Source organism: Eptesicus fuscus, chromosome 17 (genome assembly GCF_027574615.1).
Source record: "Eptesicus fuscus isolate TK198812 chromosome 17, DD_ASM_mEF_20220401, whole genome shotgun sequence".
Classification (NCBI taxonomy): domain Eukaryota; kingdom Metazoa; phylum Chordata; class Mammalia; order Chiroptera; family Vespertilionidae; genus Eptesicus; species Eptesicus fuscus.
Window position 1 is genome coordinate 56,891,372 of NC_072489.1, and position 21,837 is coordinate 56,913,208.

At 57.7% G+C, this 21,837-nt stretch overlaps 1 protein-coding gene across 1 annotated transcript in view; it reads left to right on the forward strand.

The window, feature by feature from the left end:
* TCERG1L (transcription elongation regulator 1 like) overlaps window positions 1-21,530 on the forward strand; it is a 95,140-nt gene extending 73,610 nt beyond the window's left edge. Inside the window, exons 7-12 of the mRNA XM_054729045.1 lie at window positions 1,092-1,246; window positions 7,760-7,829; window positions 10,096-10,231; window positions 17,830-17,919; window positions 20,217-20,335; window positions 21,374-21,530. Of these exons, the coding sequence (XP_054585020.1) occupies window positions 1,092-1,246; window positions 7,760-7,829; window positions 10,096-10,231; window positions 17,830-17,919; window positions 20,217-20,335; window positions 21,374-21,530 (727 nt within the window). The remainder of the gene's footprint in view (window positions 1-1,091; window positions 1,247-7,759; window positions 7,830-10,095; window positions 10,232-17,829; window positions 17,920-20,216; window positions 20,336-21,373) is intronic.
* Window positions 21,531-21,837: the final 307 nt, after the last annotated feature.

Consider the following 21,837-nt stretch of genomic DNA (forward strand, 5'->3'; position numbering starts at 1 on the left):
GTCTAGTGGGAACCAGCTGTGACGAGTCGATGGCCCGTGTCTCCAGGGGAAGCCGCTGCTGTCGTTGCCCGCCGCCAGCAATCTGGCTCAGTGGCACCGCGTCCCGCTGGCCCAGAGCCGGGCTCTCTGTGCCCGGATATAAACGTGCCGAGTTAATTGTCACTCCGCTCCCTCGGGGAACAGTCCCCTAGTAAGGCCCCGACTCACTGCGCTGTTCCCTTGCTTGGAAGCTCGGTGGCGGAAGGTAGGGAACCCCCGCCTTTGGAATCCCCCCGCCAGGGTGTCCAGGGAGCGTCTTTGGACCCAGCGTCTCTGGGCTCAGAGGTGGTGCATCCCCCGTGCAGCAAGCATACAAGAGACAATCGAGGATCGGGAGAGAATGGGGCCAGATAAATCCCCAACTGTAAAGCTTCTTCCTTTTAAAAAACTTTTTATTATCTTTTTGCTAATCCCCATCAGAGGACATTCTTTCCCATTGCTTTTCAGAGAGAGTGGAGGGAGGGAGAAAGGGGAAGAGAAACACCCATGCGAGAGACACATCGGCTGGTTGCCTCCCATGTGCACCCCGACTAGGGGGCAGGAGCAAACCCACAACCCAGGTACGTGTCCTTGACCGGAAAGTGAACCTGAGATCCCTCGGTGCGTGGGCCGATGCGCTGACCACTGAACACACGAGCCAGGGCTCGAGCCTCTTTCTTAGTAAAATGGACTTTTCCTAAGATGTCTGGCACCAACGGGGAAAATCCCCCAGGAGCTCGGTGGGAAAATGCATGTGTCCACCTGGTACGGAATGTCGGGGCCTCATGGTTGCGGGGGTGGGGGAGCTTTCTGAAAGCCATGCTTCCTGGTGTCTTAGCACCCCCAGTTCTTCAGGGAGAGGGCGGGCGGCAGGGAGGACCCTGGAGGTCAGGCTAGTGGCCTCAGCGGAGGCACGTGGGACAGCCGCGTTCCCTGGACGTGCTCTGGCCGGAGGTGAGGTGGTCCCTTTTCTTTGGGAACCAGACCCCTGGGAGGACTTCGGGTGGGACCCATAGACCCACCACGTCCTACGCGAATGTCTGTCACTCAGGTGGGCTTTTCCGTTGGAACAGGTGCGTGGTCTGGACGGGCGATGACCGCGTTTTCTTCTTCAACCCCACGATGCAGCTGTCCGTGTGGGAGAAGCCCGAGGACCTGGAGCACCGCGGGGACCTCAACAGGATCCTCGAGGACCCGCCGCACAAGCGCAAGCTGGAGGCCTCGGCCGGTGAGCGCGGGCCGCGCGCGGGCCCCCGTGCGTGTCCGGACCGAGCGCTCCCAGGGAGCGGGCGGGGAGGTGTGCTGTTCCTGGTTGTGGGGGACACTGACGTTGAAGGAAGCGTGCTGAGTGCTTCAGAATGTAGTAATTGCGTTCTTACGGCACTTTCTGCAGAAACATGGATCCTCCTGAGGGTCAGCTCTGGCTTTCTCTCCGTGTTAGTTTTTAACCCAGAGAAGGCCTTGCCTCCCTCGGCCACTCCTCGTGTCCTTCCCGCCTCGGCGTCAGGCAGCATTTGATTGTCTCAATGGCGTGTGGACCCCACTGGAGAGGCCAGGTGTACACAAATAGCGTATTCCCTCCCCCGGTGGCATGGAACCCCCATTGCTTCTTTGGAGGGCTCCTGGAACCCGGCGGAGCCATGTGCTTGGCGAGGGGACGGGTGCGGGGCAGGGGGCCAGCTGTCCCAGAGCCGGGGGAGAACATTCCGCATCTTCGGTCTGGATCCTTCCGATGAGACCGCCCACGTTTTTTATTAGCTCTGTGTTGGGCGAGCCCCTGCCTCAGTTCGTGGGCCACGTCGTGGGGGCACCTGAGGTCCGCTCTGGGCTGACCTGACAAACAGACGCTTGACCCCTTGAAAGAGGGGCTTTGTTTTATTTTGTGGGTGTTTTGTTGGGATGGCAGTGACATTTTGGTCTCTACTGATCGAGGGCTAACAGATGACAGTGGGCTCACTCTTTTAGTCAAGCCCAGAGGCCTTTGACTGGACTTCAGAAGAAAGGGGTTCTACAAACTTCACATTTTCACAGCGCCGAGTGGAAGCCACTGCTCCTGGGAAGCCAGCGGCCATCTTTCAGGATGGAGAGATGACAAGTTTAATGTGTTTGTTTCTCTTCATATAATAAGGACATTCTCCAGAGAGCTGGAGCCCACGGATGCGGAAAGAGAGGCGTGTTCTGGGTGCCTATTGAACCGCATCTATAAAGTCTTAGTCCTGTCGGGGAGGAGGAAATAATTTTCCTCCCACCTTTCTAAGTTCTGGCTGGGCTAACAATCAAATTAGCATGAGACAGATGAACAGGAGAGAAAGCCCCAGATTTCTCGTGGATGTACGTCTGGGGTCCCATAGGAATGGGGGGCCCAAGGACAAGTCAGCCCGAGGAGGTTTATACGCCATTCGTAGCTGGAGAGGAAGCGGGGGCGGGGTTGTGGTTGGGAATTCTAAGGGCAGGAGGGCGCTCACGTGGGCATGGAAAAGACAGTGTTTGGTAACTGAGTCACCACAGCCGGGTTCCTCTGTCTGTGACACTTAGTTCTTAGTCCCGGTGGTTAAGATGATGTAGCTGCCTTCCCGGACAGAGCCTCGATCTAAACATTAGGGGGAAGGTCAAAAGTTCTTTCTGCATCTTCTGTTTCTTAAAAATAACCAGACTAAAGTGTTCCGTATCCTAAAGAGGCACAAGTTGGGGTGATGAGCTCTGCTCCCCCTCAGCTGATTGCAGGTGCAATAGAAATTGGGTCTGGGATTGTCTCCTTTGATAAGCAGGCATCCATTTTTAAAATGTTCATTTTTATTGATTTCAGAAAGAAAGGGAGAGGGGTAGAAAGATCAACGATGAGAGGGAGAGAGATAGAAAGATCAATGATGAGCGAGAATCGTTGATTGGCTGCCTCCTGCACGCCCCCCCCCCCCCCCCACTGGGGATTGAGCCTGCAACCCAGGCATGTGCCCTTGACTGGAATCAAACCCAGGACCCTTCAATCCGCAGGCTGCCGCTCTATCCACCGAGCCAAACCAGCCGGGGCATGGCATTCATTTTTCAGAGGGATATTTAACATGCTGAATGAGGGCTGGAGCAAGAGACCCTGATAGAAAGCCACGTCTTGAGGTCCACCCCCTGGGATGGAGAACTCCGCACGCCGGGGAATGTCGGGAGACCACGCAGCCCATGAGAGACCTTCGGTGCGTCGTGGCAATGGTTTTATTTGCTTGGTGGAAGGCGGATCACGCAGGCAGGCTCCCGGCTCCTTGTTTAGCCTGCATTCTTGTAGATAATTGGGTGCTGCTTTTACTTATTTATTTATTTTCCCCAGCGTCGGTCGCCACGAGAAGGCAGCTAGCTCATTAGCAGTCCACGCATAGTCGCTCTCCTGTTTCTCTCATTTGGAACAAACCAGGCCAGGGCCCACTGAAACGGAAGCTCGTCCGCAGACGCCCCACCGAGGCACCTGCCAGTTCAACGCTCAGGAGGGGGAGGGACAGCGGTGAAAGATAAACTGAGGCACGTTACGCATTTCCACAGTTTATTTGAGCAAAAATGGTTCTAATCGGGGAGCACCGAACCAGAAGTGGCTAGGAGTGCCCCGCCCACAGGGAGGGACTCAGGTGGTCCAGGGGCAGACGCCAAGAGAGGAAATCGTTGGCTGGCTGCGGTTTAAAGCCCAGCTGGCTCCTTGTGAGTGGTTGCTTGTGGTGTTTTGATTGATTCCGTAACCGCCAGGCAGGCCCTGGCTGAGACTTCTGGTTCTTTGTGGAGGTGTCCCCTCATGGAGCCTCCTTGTTTCACGAACTTCATGGCAGGGGCCTGAATTATCGGGTCCTGGGTCAGTGCTCCATTTCCCTCTAGACCACTCGTCTCCTTGTATACTAAAAAAGGGGGAGAATGGAGCCTCAGATCCCACAAACCCAACCAGGAACAGCCAGTGACTCCAGCTTCAATATACTAAGGTGTTTTTGTCTTCCATCCACTTATTCCGGTGGCCCGAACGACTCTACCTGGATAGATATGTGATAATACAGTTACGTGTCGTCACGAAAGTTTTACCCTTGCTTTCTCTTTTAGAAGAGATGTTCTTAACCAGTAATTTTAAAAACCTGAATCCTAAAGCTATGCCAGTGACCTCAATTCTCAACTTCCTGTTGTCGGGTAGAACTGACATTTGAATGCACAGTTTCTAATTTCCGGAGATCCACCCACATTGTTTTGCTGGCGGCGGAATTAGGATGGGAGGTGCTCTGGAGGATAAGCAGGGATTACCCAGCAGAGTTGGTGACCTTCAGCCGTCAGCCGTGGCATTTTTCCTGGCTGGTCATCCATCAGGACTCATTAAACCATTTGACCCTAATGACGATAAGAACCAGCTCCAGGAGGGATTGTGATTGGTGGAGACTTTGTTAACTATTATAGATTTGAATGTAGTAATGCCTATTTCTGGCCTGAGATGGAACAATCAAGCATTCCAGTTGATAGCTACTATTTTTCAAGAGGAAGCAAAATAAATGAATTCTATAAAACAACTGCCACATTTAGCTGCTATTAGGTTTAGAGGTGTGTGTGCACGCATGTGTATCCATGTGTGTGCATGCATGTGTGTATGCGTAAGCACATATGTGCACACATGTGCATGTGTACGCACATGTATGTGTATGTGTGCGTGCACGCCTTGGTGTTTACTGGGAACAGCAGGCACTGAAGTGGGAGCTGAGAGTGTGTGGCAGCTTGGGGTGCAGCAGACAGAGCTGCCCGCAGAACTGAGCCGCCCATCATTCAGCAGGTCAGGAAAGGGCCCTTTTTTCTCTCTGCTAGCAGGGCTGAAAGATTAAGGCGAAGGCCTGAATTATTTTCTAATTATCTTGCAGAGCATCCAGATTTTTTATGGCTCTAGCAGCCGTGCTGTTAGCTGAGAATAAATGCTTGGGAGCGAAAGTGAAATGGAACGTGCCAGCCCTCACATGCATCCCTTACACGTTGCGGGGTGCTCAGGCTATTACGAGCTCTTCTGTGTCGAGGGTGCCGATGCTCCTCGACCTATGCCGGGGTTCCATCCCCATAAACCCACCGTGAGTCCAAACGATCATAAGCCACAGATGCATTTAATGCCTTTAACTGGCCAAAGGCCATCGCTCAGCCTCGCCCACCTTCATGGTGCTCAGAACATCCCATTAGCCCACAGGTGGGCGCTTATCTCGCGTTCCATCTTGAGCCATTGCCTTCCTCTCTTTCTCCCCAGAAGCAGGGGACACAGGTGGGTGTTTTGTAGACATGACGGGATGTGATAACTCAAAACACGACACGGAGAAAACACTGGCCACGCTGAGCGTCAGAGGGTCTCCCTCGTCCCCGTGCAGCTGACGGGAAGCCCGGCCTTCCCCACCACCCAGCATCCGAGAGAGTCTCCCGCCCCGCCGCATGTCACTAGCCCAGGAGAGATCAAAATTCAGAATTTGAAGTGTGGTTTCCACTGAACGCGTGTCACTTTTGCACACTGTCAAGTCGAAAAATCCTGAGCGGAACCATCGGAAGTCGGGGACCAATGTACTCGCTCCTGTTTTTCCCAGGGTCAGCTTTCTTCAGACCTGTGGAGAGGCTGCCCCTGTGCTTACCTGCAGCCACAGCCACTCCTCCAGGTGATGGCAGAACCCTCCTGCACCGGCCCCACACCGCTGCCCCGTGGCCTCGCCGCTTGGCCTGCGCTGTGCCAATGGGGAACCCAGGCCCTTCTCTGGAGGGGTTGGTGCAGCCTGGGGGGCGTCCTGGGGACAGTGACACGCCGGGGCTCATCCTCCGAGTGGGCAGGAGGAGGGGAGGGGAGACGGGCGATGAGCATCCCACTCTCCTGTCTTTCTGTCCCTGCTGGTGCCTCCCAGTGGCCGCGGAGGACAGGAGACGCTGGGTGAGACCTGCCGAGGTGGAGGGAACGCGGGAGGGACAGTGGGGTACACGGATGGCTCAAGGCAGCTCCTCGCGGTGGGTGGCTCTGTGTGAGCCTCTGTGGCTGCTGGAACAAAGGATCCCAAACTCAACAGCTTCAAACCACGCGGAAGTATTATCCGTCAGCCCTGGAGGTCGGAGGCCAGCAGAAGCCTCCGGGGCCGGGGCGGAGCTGTGTGCTTCCTGGCGGCTCCCAGAGGAACTCGCTCCCGCCTCTCCCAGCTCGGGTGGCTGCAGGGTGGCACCTTCGCTCGCTCGCAGCGCTCTGGCCCACTCCTCGGAGTCCCCCTCCCCCTCTTAGGGTCCTCGCGATGCCGGGGGGGGGGGGGCACGGGGGGGCCTTCTGGAGGATCCAGGGTTGCCAAGGGCCGCTGTTTGGCAGCCTTCATCTCCCTCGGCCTCATAACTAACCCATCCCCAGGCTCCGAGGGTTAGGGCGTGCACGTCTTTGGGGGCCTTATTCTGTCCTTACCCCCATTTTACAGGAGAGGGAATGAAAGAGAGGAGGGTAACCACTTGACCAAGGCTACTCTGCTATGAAGTGGGGGGCCGGGACTTGCACCCTGCGGGTCTGACCCCACAACAAGGGGGTGCTTTGAGGCTGTGATTCACACAAGCTCGGGGAGCGCCGGGCCCTGAGCCTGCGGCAGGGGCGGCCAGGGACCGCAGCCTCGGGCTGCACGCCGATGGATGCCACCGTCACTGGCTTTCCTCTCTCTGTAAACGTCTTAGTCCTTTACATTCGAGACAAACGTCCAGACACTGTCCCCACGGGTGACCACGGCTGTGGCATGAAAGGGTGCTTTCCAAGCTGCGGATGCCCAGGACAGTGTACACAATCTCCAGCCGCAGGGCACCAGGGGCCACACTCAGCACGATCCGAGACCAGGGCCAGTGGAAATGTGGACGACCCCCCCCCCCCAGAACTCCCCCACCCCGCTCTTTGGGAGGAACCCTGACCTTCCCATGGACCCTGTCCCACCTCCGACCCCTCCGGTGGCCTGGCCTAAGCCTCCTCTTCGCACACTGAGTGAATCAGGCCACTTGCTCCCATAGTTCCGTGTCAGCGCCCACCCTGGCCGGTCTCTGTAAGGCGGCCCCTGCATCCGTGCCCACACGGGGACACGATGGAGAGAGGGTGGCTTCCCGGGGAAACACACGCAGAGAATGAGAAGCAGGGCGCCAGGCCGTGGCGATGCCGGGGAAACCGCTCCGCCGGCCAGGACGGAAGTCACAATGTTCATTTTTCCTCTCTTCCTTCTGGAGACAAATGTGAAACATCCAGGCACCGTTTCCCTTTTCCATTCCCAAAGCTCATCAGACATTTACGGAGCCGACCTTCTCGGGATGTGGGGAGGGGAGCTGTCTTCAAAATCAGTTTGGCTTTTTGACGTAGATGTGGAGCCAGCACTGAAGGGCAGGCGGCCTGCGGGAGGAATCTGAGTACCCATCGCGGTAGGCAAGAGGAGGGGTCAGGTTTGGGGGTTCACGCACAGGGACGCCAGGCAGACGTGGAATGGAAGGGCAGGGGCGAGGGGGTGGACACCCACCCCATCTCCGCCCTCTGGCCCCTCGGAGGGCCTGCTGCCGTGGTGGCCAGGCTGGGAGGACTTGTCCGCAGGAAGGGAGTCGGGTTTCTCTTTGGCGGCCGTGAAGGGACGCGCTCCCAGAGAACGCTGGTCGCAGGGTTGGAGGCCCTCGTGGAGGGGAATCTGCCCAGTTTGCCGATGAGGCTGCTGGGAAGCCGCCTGGGGGTTTGCCGAGCAGAGTGCTGACGCTCCTCCGTCCTAACCCGCCTTTCTTCCAGCCGACCACAGCAACGGGGCGGGTTCCGAAGACGGCCGGGAAGACCCGAGCGTGAAAACCAAGAGGAACCGGTAGGTGTCCCGTCCTCCCCTCCGGCTCTTCCGTCGGCGGAGAATCAGGTGGCGGAGAAAGAAAAGGGCTGTGGGGCCCTGTTGACCGAGCAAAGCGGGGATTCCACACTTTGGAATCTGAGGGAAGGTCAGGGTTCCTCCCAAAGAGCGGGGTGGGGGAGTTCTGCGTGGGGGGGAGGGTCGTCCACACTAAACAGAAGGCGGGAGGTCTGAGGCTCATCTCAGCGACGACACCTGGGGCAGGAGTCTCGGTGGCCCTGGCCGCTGGAGCCTGGAGGAGTGGGCGGGGGCATCCGGGGGCTGGGCGGTGCCCTGCGCTGGGGGAGGGGTGGGTTTGGGGTCTGACAGCTCTGGGTGGGCATTCAAGCTCTGTCTCGCTTGCTTTGGGATTTGAGGCAAAGCAATTCCCCCTCCATCTCGGGGTTTTCATTTGTCAAAGGCGGTGGCAGAAGCTTGAGGTGGCGCCTGAGTGAGCTGACCCCATGTGGCTTCCCCGGGGAATGGTGGCTCAGTGAAGCCCTTTCCCCAGGAGAGACCGTTCCCACCCCACTCGGCCCGGATGGAGTGTGGTCTGGAGGACGCCGCCGCTCTCCCTGGGGACCAGTATGGCCGGAGCTAGCTTTATGAAAAGTGTCTGAATTTACGTTTAGTGGACGGCACCAAAGTCATTCAGCCACGAGAATATTCAAATCTGTTTAGCAAGTTCGCATGTGCCTTTGACCCATTCTAACTGAACCGAGAGCTCAGGCTGCAAGGCCCCGAGCTTCTGAACCACATATTTCGTTGAGTGAGCTTGAGCGTGAGATCGGCGCCGAGCTCCTGGCGCCTTATTCATCTCGTTTCAAGTTACAACAGTACCAGTCTTGTTTCCACTCTTCTATTTTTAACCAATGAAAATCGATTACGAAGAAATCCTAATTATACTCTTTGGAATACACAATTGCAAATCCACTGGTAATTTTCTTTTTTCAAAATTCCACACAATCGCCTGTGAAGCAAAGCTTGTTCGTTCTCCCGAAATAGTTGGTGTATAAATAAGATTTCCTAATGGGCTGAGCAATCATTTCTTTTCTTTGCACATTTTGCATTAGTAGGATTCTTCCCTATCGCAACCCTCGGGCGTGAAAACCCTTGTGAGACATAGAATATGCTTAGCAGCCCCCCTGCCTTGGTCTAATGGATGCTCACAATACCCTGGACAGACGGGTAGGAAGGCCACGAACTTGGAGGGTGTCGGAAGGTGGGGACGCGCCTGGTCCTGGCCATTAAGTGACCATATGACCTTGAACGGCCCCATCTCGTCCTCCCCAAATGCAGTCGTGCAGACTTCCCGGCGTCCTGCGCGTCCCCAGGTAGGCGCACCGTCCCCGAGGAGGGCTGTCCTGTGCATCGCAGGGTTAGCAGCACCCCTGACCTCCACTCCTAAGAGCTGGTAGCACCTCCCCAGTGTGACCACCACAGATGTCTCCGGACACTGCCCAGCGTCCCAGGAGCAAGTCACCCGGGGCGAGCCCTATGCTAGACGTACGTCAGAAAGTCCGGACATGCCCTGGCCGGTTTGACTCAGTGGATAGAGAGTCGGCCCATGGAATGAAGGGTCCCAGCGTCGATTCTAGTCAAGAGCATGTACCTCGGTTGCAGGCTCAATCCCTAGCCCTGGTAGGGCAAATGTGGGAGGCAACCAATCGATGTGTCTCACTCTGTCTTTCCCCCTCCATTCTACTCTCTCTAAAAAAAAAAAAAAAAAAAAAAGCCCGGATGTGACTGTGTGAAGGACTTTACCCCAAACCCTAGGGTCCCGGTCTCCCTCTTGTCACTGAAGCTTCCGTTTTGGGTTAGAACTCAGGACAACACGGGCCATACCCTGAGGGGTGACAGAATGGTTTCCCCATAACCGTCCTCCATGCGTTTGTACAGACCCAAGGCCTCTCCCTGAAAAACGGAGCCAGGTGTGAACCCCGATGATGTGTGAGGCGGTGACACTCGGCTTCCTTCCCCGCGGGCCCGCGGCTGCTCGGCCTCCGGTGCCCCTCCACCAGCTCCTCTCCGGCTGCCCATCCGCTAGGGTTTCGGTCTCAGCTTTCCGCCCGAAATGCAACAAAGCAGTTTGCATGGCGAGAGCAGACGCCTCCACCTCTGCGGGGGTGGCTGCACCAGGATTTAAAACGAGTTTCCGAGAATAAGCCTTTGTTGACAAAGAGTTCCTCTGAGGGCTTTGCAGGCCGAGAAGGGGTGCGTTTAACTCTCTGTGTCTTGTGCCCCAAAGGACCGACGGCCACGTGAGCCCTGGCCCAGAGGAGGCGGAGAGAGAGGACAAGGGCGCCAGGACGCTGCCGCCCCAGATCCTCCTGCCGCTGGAGGAGCGGGTGACCCACTTCCGAGACATGCTGCTGGAGAGAGGGGTAAGCGCTGGCGCAGGGGCGGCTCTCGGAGCGAGGAACCGAGTCGCGTCCCCCAGTCGCGGAGATCACTTCCAGGAAGCTCCTGTCTGTGTTAAGAGTCCTGCTGGCGCCCGGCCAGCTTTCGGGGTCCGCCCCTCCCAGAGGGACACCCCGGGCTTCCTGACCCAGGTAGGGTCTCCACGGCTATGGGTTCGTCGGACTGTTTTTCGTTTCCAAGATTTCTTCATTGCGGTTGGCTACTCATCCCATGTGAACTTAATGGGGGAAAACACGTTATAATCGAATCCCCTCCCAGGGCCTTTGATGTCCTGCTTTGGCCTGTGGGCGGAGAACGCGCTGAAACACCAGGTGAGCCCATTGGACTTCTTCCTAAGAGACTGAGCGCGGAGGCAGCCACGGGACCCTGTGGGCGAGGGCCATTGCAGTGAGCGCTCTCGGTGACCTTGGGGATTCCAAAGCAAGTTCCCCACAGTCAGCACCCGGGGGCAGGGGCAGTGGGAACTGGGGAGCGGGGCCATTGGGAAGAGAGCTCCCCCACAACAGCGGTCTGAGCAGGGCCCCGCAGAGCCGGGCTGGAGCGCGGGCACCAGGGAACAGAAGGTCCCCGCTCTCAAGAATCAGAAGGGGGTTCTCGCAGCCACTCTCCCCGGAGACCCACCCTCCTTTGCACCAGGACTTTTCATGTACCCCTCACTTCCTCTACCGACCATTCACTCCCAAATAAAACGCAGCCCAGGCCACAGGGGACTGGGAAGGAACGCGGACGTGGGAACTGAAAGCCACGGTGCGAGGGGTTTCCCTAAATGAGCACGCCACCCAGTTCCACAGAGGCGCAAGGCAGGGAATGCCGGGAACACGCGGGAGGAGGTCCTGGTGGGTGGAGGTCGCTCTTTGTTTTTTAAGGATGTGATTTTAAAACTAGATGCATCTATTCAGCTACACATTCATTTTAGAAAGGGCTGTAGTCCCTCCGACCAGGAAGAAAAGAACCAGGGCAAGGGCGGGGCTCAGGGTGCGCCTGGCGTCCTGCCCCTTCCCGCTCAGCCATCTTCTCTGGACCTCCCGGGGGATGTCAGCCGTGCAAGGCCCATGGCGACGGAGACGCCTCCCTGCCATCCAATGGCGTTGCTCGTCTGGGGCCATCAGACCGGCCTCACGGTCCTGGAGACTAGTACCCAATGTCACCGCGGGCCACCAGCTGTGGTGGCCGCCCTGCTCGCCCCTCCTTCCGCTCTTGGCACGGGGTCCCTTTCCTGGCCCTGCCCGCTGCCCCTGCCCTGGCTGCCGTCTGATGCTCTGCCCCCCTTCACGTTGCCCAGTTACCGAGCGAGCCACAGCTCCTGGAGCGTCGGGGCCTCCCGACATTTCTGGAGGCTTCATCTTACTCAGATCTACATCTGCATCTCTTTGCTTTGGAAACCCCCCAGCCCCGATTCACACTGACCTGCGTGAGCTCAGGGCTGCCCGAGGGACCCCCCTCTCCCTTCCCGGGGACGCTGGCCGGCTGCGTTTACATGGGAATGGATCCCAGTGGCCTTGGTGGAGCGGTTTTCCTAATGGGGTTTCCAGAGCATCCCTGCCTCACGGAGGTGGGAGGCTCCTTCCGACCTTAGATCCTCACCCCTGAGCATCGGCCATGGCGAAGGAGAACCCCAGCCCGGGGGTTGAGTTCCGGGGAGAGAGGCTGCGGTGGAGCCCGAGCCCAGACCTCAGGCCTCCTGGGCGGTTCAGAGGAAGCCCTCACGGGCAGCCAAGACCGACTGAATGACTGCTGATGGCATAGAGCAAGTTTATGACTTTGACTTTATAAAACATGCCAGCAGACTTCCTAAGTGACTCGTGCCCATGAGGATGCTATAGCTGAGCCCGTCAGATTTCTCGTTGCTTAACAATGAGGCGCAGAAAGGTCACTTTTTCATGAGCTGCGTGATTAATACGGTGTTTCATTGCCTTTGTCCAGGAAGGCATGTGCTTAAGGAGCAATGAGGCGAGGTCCTGTGGGTTTCCAGTTTACAAGGGGCACGGTTTGAGGTGGGGGCGGGGCCTCCGCTTTGTGGTTTGGTAGCACGTAATTGATGGCTCCATGGAAGCTTTTGTCTTTATTTTGTCTCCCTACGCGAACCACACTCCAGCCTTCTTGTAAACCTCAGCGTCTTAAAGGGGCCGGTGTAATAGAACCACACGTTACTCATCTCATCCCGCCTACGTAGGTAAATGCGTTCAGAGCGGTTTATGGGGACCTTCTTCCTTCTGCAAGGCGTCCCCTTAGAAGGAAGTATGGCTTTCCCAGGAGCCAGGAAAGGAACAGCCTCTCGGGAGCCCCCACTCTTCATTCGGGGACTCGGGGCTGCAGGCGCATGGGGTCCCCGCGGGGCCCCTCTGTGGGTGACCCTGGGCCCGCTTTCCGGCGGTGGGCAGCCTCTGGGAGGCTCGGTGACCCTGAGGCCACCAACACAGGCCAGCTCCCAGGGTTTGGCTCCGAGTGTGTCAGAATGAGGACGTCACCCAGTCTCCACTGGCACTAAGACAGCCACCGACCTGAGGTTGTCGGGGTGAAGTTGGTACAAATGAAGCAGAGGCTCGATATGGGGGGGGCCTGGGGCTGACGGGGCAGCTGGCGCCTTCTCCCAGCAGCAGGAGGGCCCTGCCTGTGAGTGACGGGTAAACTGCGTCGCGGTCGGGGGCTGCCGTGGCACTTGGGCCAGCACGTGTGCTGTGAGGGCTCGCTCGCCCTCAGGTGCAGGTGACCGGTGGCAGGGAGGTGGCCCTGAGCATGAGGGAGAGGAGTGATGTGGGCGCCGTGACGTCTGCCCCACAGGGTGCCTCTCTGCTCTTTGGGAAGCTTATCTGCCTCGGGTTCCTATGGCAACGCTTCAGAATCTCACAAGACACATCATAATACCGCTAATAAAGTTATGCTCTAAAGGAATGCATGCTTATTATAGAAAATGTGCACGATATTAAGAGTATAAATAAGAAAAATCCCCCTGAAATGCCACCCTAGGAGGCCGTCAGTGCATTCACTGGGTACATTTTCTCCCAGCCTTTTTTTATTAAGAGAGTTTTTAAAAGTATCAAGAATGAGCCTTTGATCTCACAGCATAATGAACAGTGAACTATGCTATAGTTAAATGTAGCTGAACATTAATATTTTAAATATATGTATTAAACATTAATATTTTACCTAGTTTATAAACTTGTATACTGTTTCCTCCTTTTAGTCATTTAAAAATACTAATATACTAATTTTGGAAAACACTTTTCGATGAGGCATAAATTGTCGGTTCAGAAATCCTGCGTTTCCTTTATTTAGTGCATCTCCCATTGGGCTGTTTTGAATGATGCTCTGGTCGTACCCTCCCCACCCCCCACCCCCCGCTGATCTTGGTCGCTGTGAGGGCGTGTTCCCTGCAGCCTTGAGCCCTTGCCCAGCATCCCCGCTCGCTGTGAAGCAGGCTCGCTCACACAGGCGCTCCGGGCAGCGATGCTTGAGGTCCCGGGACCCTGCGGCCAGCTCGCTCCGCCAGCGCCGGGCAGCGAGGAGCTGGGCGTTTACCGTTGATCGTTTTGGGAATCTCCTCGTTCTTTTCCTCGGAATGAGGCTTTCTCCCGGCTTCTCTGCTGCGGTTCTTCCTTCCCGGATGGGCCGCCCTGGCCTTTGGGATGCAGCTCTTCAGACAGTCACCTCTCCGTTAGCATTAGGGTCTGCTCGCGAAGACGGCCCCGGGCTCCTAGGATGGGTTACAATGACCCCGAGTGTGAGAAGAGCCTCAAAGTCAATGAAATCAGCCATGTATATGGTGGAATAAGAGTGTAAAATTTTATTTATCCATCAGAATAGAAAACCAACAACAACAACCCTGAATTAGTAGAATACTAGGAGCACCGGGAGATAAGGGGTGGCAGTGGGGTGTCCCAGGCCCCTGGCTTCCCTCTGCTTCACCTGCAGGAACCTGGCTCACCGGGCGCACCTGGACTCACGGAACTTTCCACAGGCCGACCACTCCCACCTCTAAATTCAGGATTAAGCATCTCGGGGGGGCCATGCTCAACCCAGCAGGGGTGGGGACCGGGGTGCAAAACCCCACTTCCCTGTCCTTGGGAGACCAACCTCAGGCAGGTTCCGGCATGTTCTCCTGGACCACCCGTGGCTTTCTTCTTCCCGTGCCAGTCTCCGTGAGCCCGCAATCACCTCCCAGGTGCGCTGGCTGCACCCAAGCCCCTGTCTCGGGGCTGCTTCCCCAAAATTCAAAGGATGACACTGTCTCACTGTCAAGGACACGCCAAGGGCACAGCCTCACCCGCCAGCCTGTCTGCTTCCTCCTGGATGGTGTCCATCTCCCGCTGCCTGTAATTGCCAGGAGCGCCCGCGCCAGAGCCAGAAGACACGGGCGAGCGTTCCAGGAAATTGGGTAAAGAGGGTAATGGTGTGAGTGCTAATTACAAAGCACAGTGTTTGTGATCAGCCTGAGCCTGCAGACGGGAGGGGGCGCTGGGAGGGAGGGCCAAGGATGGCCAGGCAGCTCCTCAAGAATGGAATTGGCAACATCGGGGCGCAGGGGGGGGGGGGGGGCGGGGCGGCTGTGGGGTGCTCAGGCCAAAGGGATGTTTAAGCATCTTCTTCAGGGGCCGCTGGGTCTCCTGTGTGGCTAAGCGGCTGTCAGGCCCGCCTGCCCCCCGTGGCCTTGGTGCCCCCTCAGGAATTGGCACCTGCTTCCCCACCTCCCTCCACCAGGTGAGAGAGGCCCTGCTCCTCCCGCCCGAGGCCTGTGGTCCATCCCCCCGAGACCGGGGGCGACCAGAGTTGGCAGGCAGGGAGAGAGCCCGTGGCCCATGGGTCACCCATCAGCACAGCGTGTTGGATCATAACATTTGCCAAAAAACATTCACTTCCGAAGGAACTGGATTTTTGTTTGAGATGGAGATTGGCCCCTTACGGAGCCCTGGGCACCCCGGTGCCATGGTCCGGCGCTGAGGCAGCAGCAGCTCTGGCTGGGCCCCGATACAGTCAGGCAGGAGGTGACGAGGATGAGGAGGGCGGTGCAGACAGTCACACAGATGCACACGGAGCCAGGATGGGGTTCCCAGCTGCTCAGAGGGGAGCCCCAGCCTCTCACTCTAACCGAGTGAGCCAGACGGCACTGACCCCCCTCCCGTCTGCCCCCCTCCCCCGGAGGCAGACCATCGATCCTGCGATTCAGAACTTGGCGAGTCGTCCTTGGCCATCTTCCTGCCTGTCCTCCTGTCTTTAAGTCCCTGGCCTCTTCTGGGATCCAAGGATTGACAAAGGCTCAAAATAGCCTTTGGCTTTGAAGGTAAAAGCAGCGTCTGCCTCCCGCAGGCGCCCCTGCCTGCCCAGGTCTGAGGGGACCGTCGCCGGCATCGGGCGCTAAGGGACTTACACGATCTCACCTTTAGCCAGAGCTGACCTCTCAGACACTTTACTTAAACGGAATCCATTTTCCTCCAGAACGGACTCTCCCCAGCGGCCACGGCGGCCCTTTGCTCAGTGCTCGGACGGGCTCTGGTGATGCTGGGACTGAGGCGGAGCCGTTTCATCCGTGACTTGGCTCCTTTGTGCTCAAGACTGTGCACCCCACCCCCATGGCCTGCTCACCCCCGGGGGGTTTTGGTGAGGGCCTGACCTCTGTCCTCTGTGCGGACAGCTCAGTGCTCGGCTGGTCAGGAGGCAGATGACGAAGCTGTTCGTTCTGACACAACACGCCGGGGCTTCCAAACGAGGCTGTTTCCACGAAGCGGCGTTGAAACAGCCGTGGAAGGAAGGGCCGGTCCCAGGGGCTGCAGACGGTACCAGCTTCGACCTTGAGCTGCAGCCTCCCTCCGCCTGCCCTCCCTCCAGCCGTGGCATCTGCAGGTGCAGATGGTGCCACACAGGGATGCTGTGCCAGCCAGCCACCACGGTGACCTCTGGCCCTGCCCGATGTGGCCACGTTCTGGCGGTGGCATCTGTCGGGTGGGAAGTGGGCCCTGCCGCTCCTCCTGTGCCCGTGCTGTAGACGCCAGCTCTGGTGTCTCCGCTGGAGAAACGGCAGGGAACAGACAGCCACTCCGACACAGTGACGCCAGAGGACGTCAAAGGCAGGGAACAGACAGCCACTCCGACACAGTGACGCCAGAGGACCGTCGCCAGCAGGAGAGGATGGCGGCTGCAGGGGCGAGGGGACACCGGCCAGCACAGCCCACAGTGGGGGAGGCTGCATCCCACGACCCCGGGGCCCCTCGGGGCTGAGAATGGCCCCAAGAAGCGCTCAGCCAGCCCCATCGGGGGGACTTGCCGTCCAACCTGTGGGGACACAGACCTGGGAGACTGGGCATTTATCAGAGGCGATCATGGGACTGATTGTAACGAGCCATTGAGAGTCCCTATGTCGTGCTCTCTGGCTCCCACCTCCATCCTGGGCCCCATGCCCTGGCCACCCTCTCGACTGCTCAGGCCCTGCAGGAGGTTAGCTTGGCCGCCCGGAGGTGTGACGACGCCTGTTTTATCGCCGTAAATTACAGTCGCTGTCGATGTGGCTCATCTCAGATATTCACAGATTGTAGATTTTGTCAAAGGCAAGGATGATATACTGATAATTTTTTTAAAATGTATTTTATTACGCATCTACAACTCCGAAGAGGGTCAGCAAACCGGTGGAGTGAGTTATGTGACACCGAGTCCCTGGCAGGGCCCACAGGAGACAGACTAAGTGTCACGTGGTTCCTAGGTAGGAGCCTGGGGCAGGAAGGGAGAATGAGGTGGACTCTAAAGACCTCTGAGTGCAGTGTGGACTTTTGTGAGCAGTCGTGTAGAAGAATCGAGAGAATGTGAAGAAGCTGACAATATGGAAAACTGGGTGTAGGGTACATGCTGACTTTGCAATATGCTTGTGACTTCTCTGTAAACCTTAAACCATTGCCAAATAAAATAGTTAGTTGAAAAAAATAGAACCCACCTCAAAAAGGGTTAAGTGTGGGTTAAAAATCAACTAAGCCCGGCCGGTGTGGCTCAGCGGTTGAGCATCAACCCAGGAACCAAGAGGTCACTGGTTCGATTCCCAATCAAGGCACATGCCCAGGTTGCAGGCTCGATCTCCAGTAGGGGGCGTGCAGGAGACAGCTGATCAGTGATGTTTCTCTCTCGTTGATGTTTCTATCTTTCTATCCCTGTCTTCCTCTTTCTCTAAAAAGCAATAAAGGAAAAAAAAGTGAAAAATCAACTAAAATTACACTCAACTCAGACTATTTGCAGGGTGTGGCCTCTCCCTGGGCTGCGCGTGCTGAAGTTTTACGATGCCCTTTCTCCCTTCAAGCTGTGACAGTCCAGCGTGTCACAGCTCCAAGGATGTACGGGGCTTCGGGTCAGAGACGCGTGGCCCTGAAAGATGTCCGGGGAAGAAATAGGGTCAGGAGAGTAGACGTGAAACTTCCTAACGCTCTCAGCATTGACTTCTTAGAAGTTCGACGCGTCTAACACTTTCAGGCAGCACCGCCCCCCGCCCCGGCGGCCTGGACGCTGTCCTTGGCCCGTGACCTTGTCAGCGGGCTGCAGGCTCAGCACAGGTGCTAACAGCGACTCTGTTGCCTCGCCCCTGCAGGTGTCAGCGTTTTCTACGTGGGAGAAAGAACTACATAAGGTCGTGTTTGATCCCCGCTACCTCCTGCTGAACTCTGAGGAACGGAAACAGGTACGGGGGTGGGGGGTGGGGGGGGGCAAGGCCGGGGGACAGCCTGGGGACGCGGCATCGGAATGACCCGCCTGGGAGCACGGCTGGTGGACAGATGCCGTCGCCCGGGGGAGGTGTGGACGGGTGCTCCATCCTGGGAGTTTGTGGCCAGTGCGTGGCGGGGTGTGGAGGAAGGGTAACCTGTCACCTGCTTACCGAGCTCGCCCTGGATGACCGCGTTAGGGAGATGTAAGGTCTGTTGTACGAACGGGGAGACGGGAGAGGCCCCAGGGAACAGTGTCCCTACGTAAAGGATGGACGTCCCCACAAAGGACAGGGCTGGATCGCGGGTAGCTTGCCTGGAGCACGTTTCTCAGGGAGGCCTGACGGACTGGCGCTTGGTCCCCAGGCCCGAGGAGGAAGGGCAGGAGCCGGTGGCCGATGCACTGGGCACGGGAGTCCTCAGATGGTAGACGCCAGCATTCAGGAGAGACCGCCCCACTCCAGGGGAGAGGCGGCAGAGTCCAGGGGGCGTGGAACTGAGGCTGACCTGATGGGGGAACGACAGTTGGGCCCCACTCAAAACACACAGTCCTGTTTACGAATGGAAGCATCCAACTCGGAGTCTGTGAGGGGCCTCCCGTCCGCGGCGTGGTTGTGGCGAACCCCAAGGCTCTTGGGGCGGCGGAGGGGAAGCGGGTGAGCCTAGACAGGGAGCAGGGGGTCAAGGGCCTGCAAACAGACCCGTTTCTATGGTAACGCGTGGTGTTTCATCTTGTTACATTAAAACATGCCATCCTGGGACGAGAGCCAGCAGGGTCTCTGTGGAAAAGCCATACCCCACTCTGAATAAAACTGGTCCAGTTGCTAAGGAGGGACAAAACCGGCGACATTAAGTGGCAGCTGCGTAAATAAAGCGGCAGAGCAAAGGGAGAGGGAAGAGGAGCACCTGATCAGGTGGATAAACGGCTCTGGGCAGAGAGAGGGCCAGGCTCTCTCTCCAGATTTACAATCAATAGAGGAGGATTCCCAGGAAGGACGGGGCCGCACGCTCCTGATTGGATAATATCCCGCGTTCACCTTCTGGATGAGCTAAAATACCGGGCAACCGGAGAGATTACACCACCACCTGCCGCCAAGGGGGAATAAGCCAGTCACATCCCGACGTGGTCCACATGCGCGCGTTCTCCCTTTAAGTCCCCTGCGTGGAGTCTCTGCTGCTGAGTCTGCAGGGGGCTCCCAGCATTCCGTGTGTCTAATCCCAGAGGCTTGTGACGGACGGAATCCGGAACCAGAGACAAGCCGCAGCGTCCGTCAGCCCATCCTGTCCCCTCAGCCCCGTCCCGGTCCCCTCCTCCCCGTCCCGGTCCCCCACGTTGAAGTCCGCCCTCCGCCAGGGCCACTGGATGGAATGGCACAGAATTGCCCGCTATTGGCCTCATAGGGTCTCATGTGGGATTTTCATGCATCTTTTTATTTGTCTTCGCACACACCTTCAGCTGATGTTCTTTTTCACGTTCTTGAGGCTTGGAGGGCATGGGCAACCAACAGCCCTGCTCTGCCCGCTGCGGCTTTAGCATCTGGAACGACCCTCTTCCTGATGTTAGAACCAGGAGCCACCTGAATCTACCGAAGGGCGGACCACCCCAGCGCCCCAGAGAGACCGTCCCCGCTCCTGAGGGGATTTGCCTTCCAGGGCGGGCGGGGCTTCCAAACACACCGCTTGTCAAACTCGGGCAGCCGGTGTCCGGGTCAGGTCTCCTCCTGGTCCTTTCCGTATTGACGACCCGCACCGGTGACCTGGAGCCTCCAACACACCCCGGGGAGAGGGGGTCCCTGAGCCCACCCTCACCGGTGGGTCTCCCTGGAGGCCAGAGTGGGCGGAGCCAGGTGCCGCACTGACTCAAAGACAATTGCGTTGCCATGAGAATGGACTAGAGCAGAGCGCGTCCTCGGCGTGTTCCTGGCTGTGATGTGAGAGTTGGCGGGACGGGCTGCAGGCTGCTCCCCGAGACCCAAGGGGAGACTCGCGGTGGCCTCAGGGCTGGGCGTCCACACTGCCGGCTCTTCACAGCCCGTCACTCCCCGGCGATTGGGTGTCCGAGGGACGGTGCCCGCAGGGGCCGCATGCTGCCTCCCGGGGGGAACCCAGCAGGTGGCGTCCTGGGCAGTGACCCCTCCAAGGGCCGTGGCTTGTAGCTGCAGCCCGTGAGGAGAAAGGCTCGCCTCCGTCCTGCTCTCCCGTGTCGTGTCTGAAACACACGGTTGCATGTCTGAGACGCAGCCCCCTCATGCTTTTCTCTTGTGTGTGCTTGCAGATATTTGAACAGTTTGTCAAGACGAGGATAAAAGAGGAATACAAGGAAAAGAAAAGCAAATTGCTGCTAGCCAAAGAAGAATTCAGAAAACTTCTAGAGGAGTCGAAGGTGTCGCCCAGGTATGGAGAGAAATACGCCAGGAATGCGGGGGAGGGGGGGCCTAGAGGTGCCCCTGGACCAAGGCGGAGCTTTCCCCTGCACCCCAGGAGCCCTACCCATTCAGGCCAGCACCCCGCCAGGCTCCGAGGGAGGCAGGTCTGAACGCCCGCACGCGGCCCCGGGGCCTCGGCCGCTCCGTAGCTGTCACTGCTCCTGAGCTTCAGGTCCAGGCCTGGGAGGAGCGAAAGCCCTGAGGACCCCGTGCTGGCGAAGGTCCCATGACCCCTCTCCAGTGACCTCACAGGGACTCCCTGGCCTGGCAGTTACGGGTTCAGTCCATCAATATCTGGGTGCTCACTACACCCGGCCACAGGGCCAGCCCTTCAGGATGTCCAATGGAGAACAAAGCCAATATGGCGTTTCCTCCCCGTGAGGGAGGGTCGGGTAAAACCGCACGATGGAGGCTTATGGAGGTCGTAACCTTGACGAAGGTCATGCCAGAGCCACGCACAGGTCTCTGGCCCTCCAGATAGGGAGCGTTTTCTCGAGGAAAACATGGTCAGCCTGATGCCTAATGATGAGTGGGCTTTAAATGATGAGTGAAGAAATAAGGGAAGGGTGTGCCAGGCAAGGGAACAGCAGATGCCAAGACCCGTGGCAGGTTGGTGATTGGTATGAGCAAGGGACGGAAGAAGAAACGATGATGGGGGCAGGTGGGCAGTAGCGGGCTCAGAGCGAGGAGGTCGGAGAGGCAGGGAGGCCAGGCTCATTTCTGGAGGCCATTGGATGTGCCGATGGGGGGGTCGGTCTGCAAGTGAAAGTAGGTCAGGACCCTGCCAGCCCCAGTGGGAGTAGCCCAGTGTGGGGAGCAGGTGGGTCAGCTGTTGGAGGCCCAGAGCTGTTCCCTCTAGCCTGTTGATCCCCCCAAACTCCCCGCTCCCTGCAGCTGGCCCTGGGAGAAGGGGTGCCCTCCCTCTCAGGCACGGCCGGCGGGCACGGTTCTGGAACACCAGGACTCGGCTCAGGGAAGGGCTTACCACGACCCTCTTGCTTTCCAGGACCACATTTAAGGAGTTTGCCGAGAAGTATGGCCGGGACCAGAGATTTCGACTTGTTCAAAAAAGGAAGGACCAAGAGCACTTTTTCAACCAATTCATCCTTATGCTTAAGAAACGGGACAAGGAAAACAGACTCAGGCTGCGGAAAATGAGATGAGTGTGTGGAAAATGCAATAAGACTGAGCTTTGCGGGAAGGGGTGGGGCGGTGGGGGAGGCCCAGGCTGCACAGCGGTGGGGGGGGCCTCCTGGGCCGGCTCAGTTCTCAGAGGATTACTGTTTCATATTGAAGCTTTTTGTACAAGGTGCAGAGTTTGATGCATTTCTAATTGCCATGCCATGTGGATCCCTTGGTTGTTTCAATTATGCAAATGACTTGTAATATATACAGAGGCTAAACCCACTGCAGGTTGATAACTCGGCAGAAGTGGGCCATCTGAAACCATCCCGAGTTGAGCTGACTCTC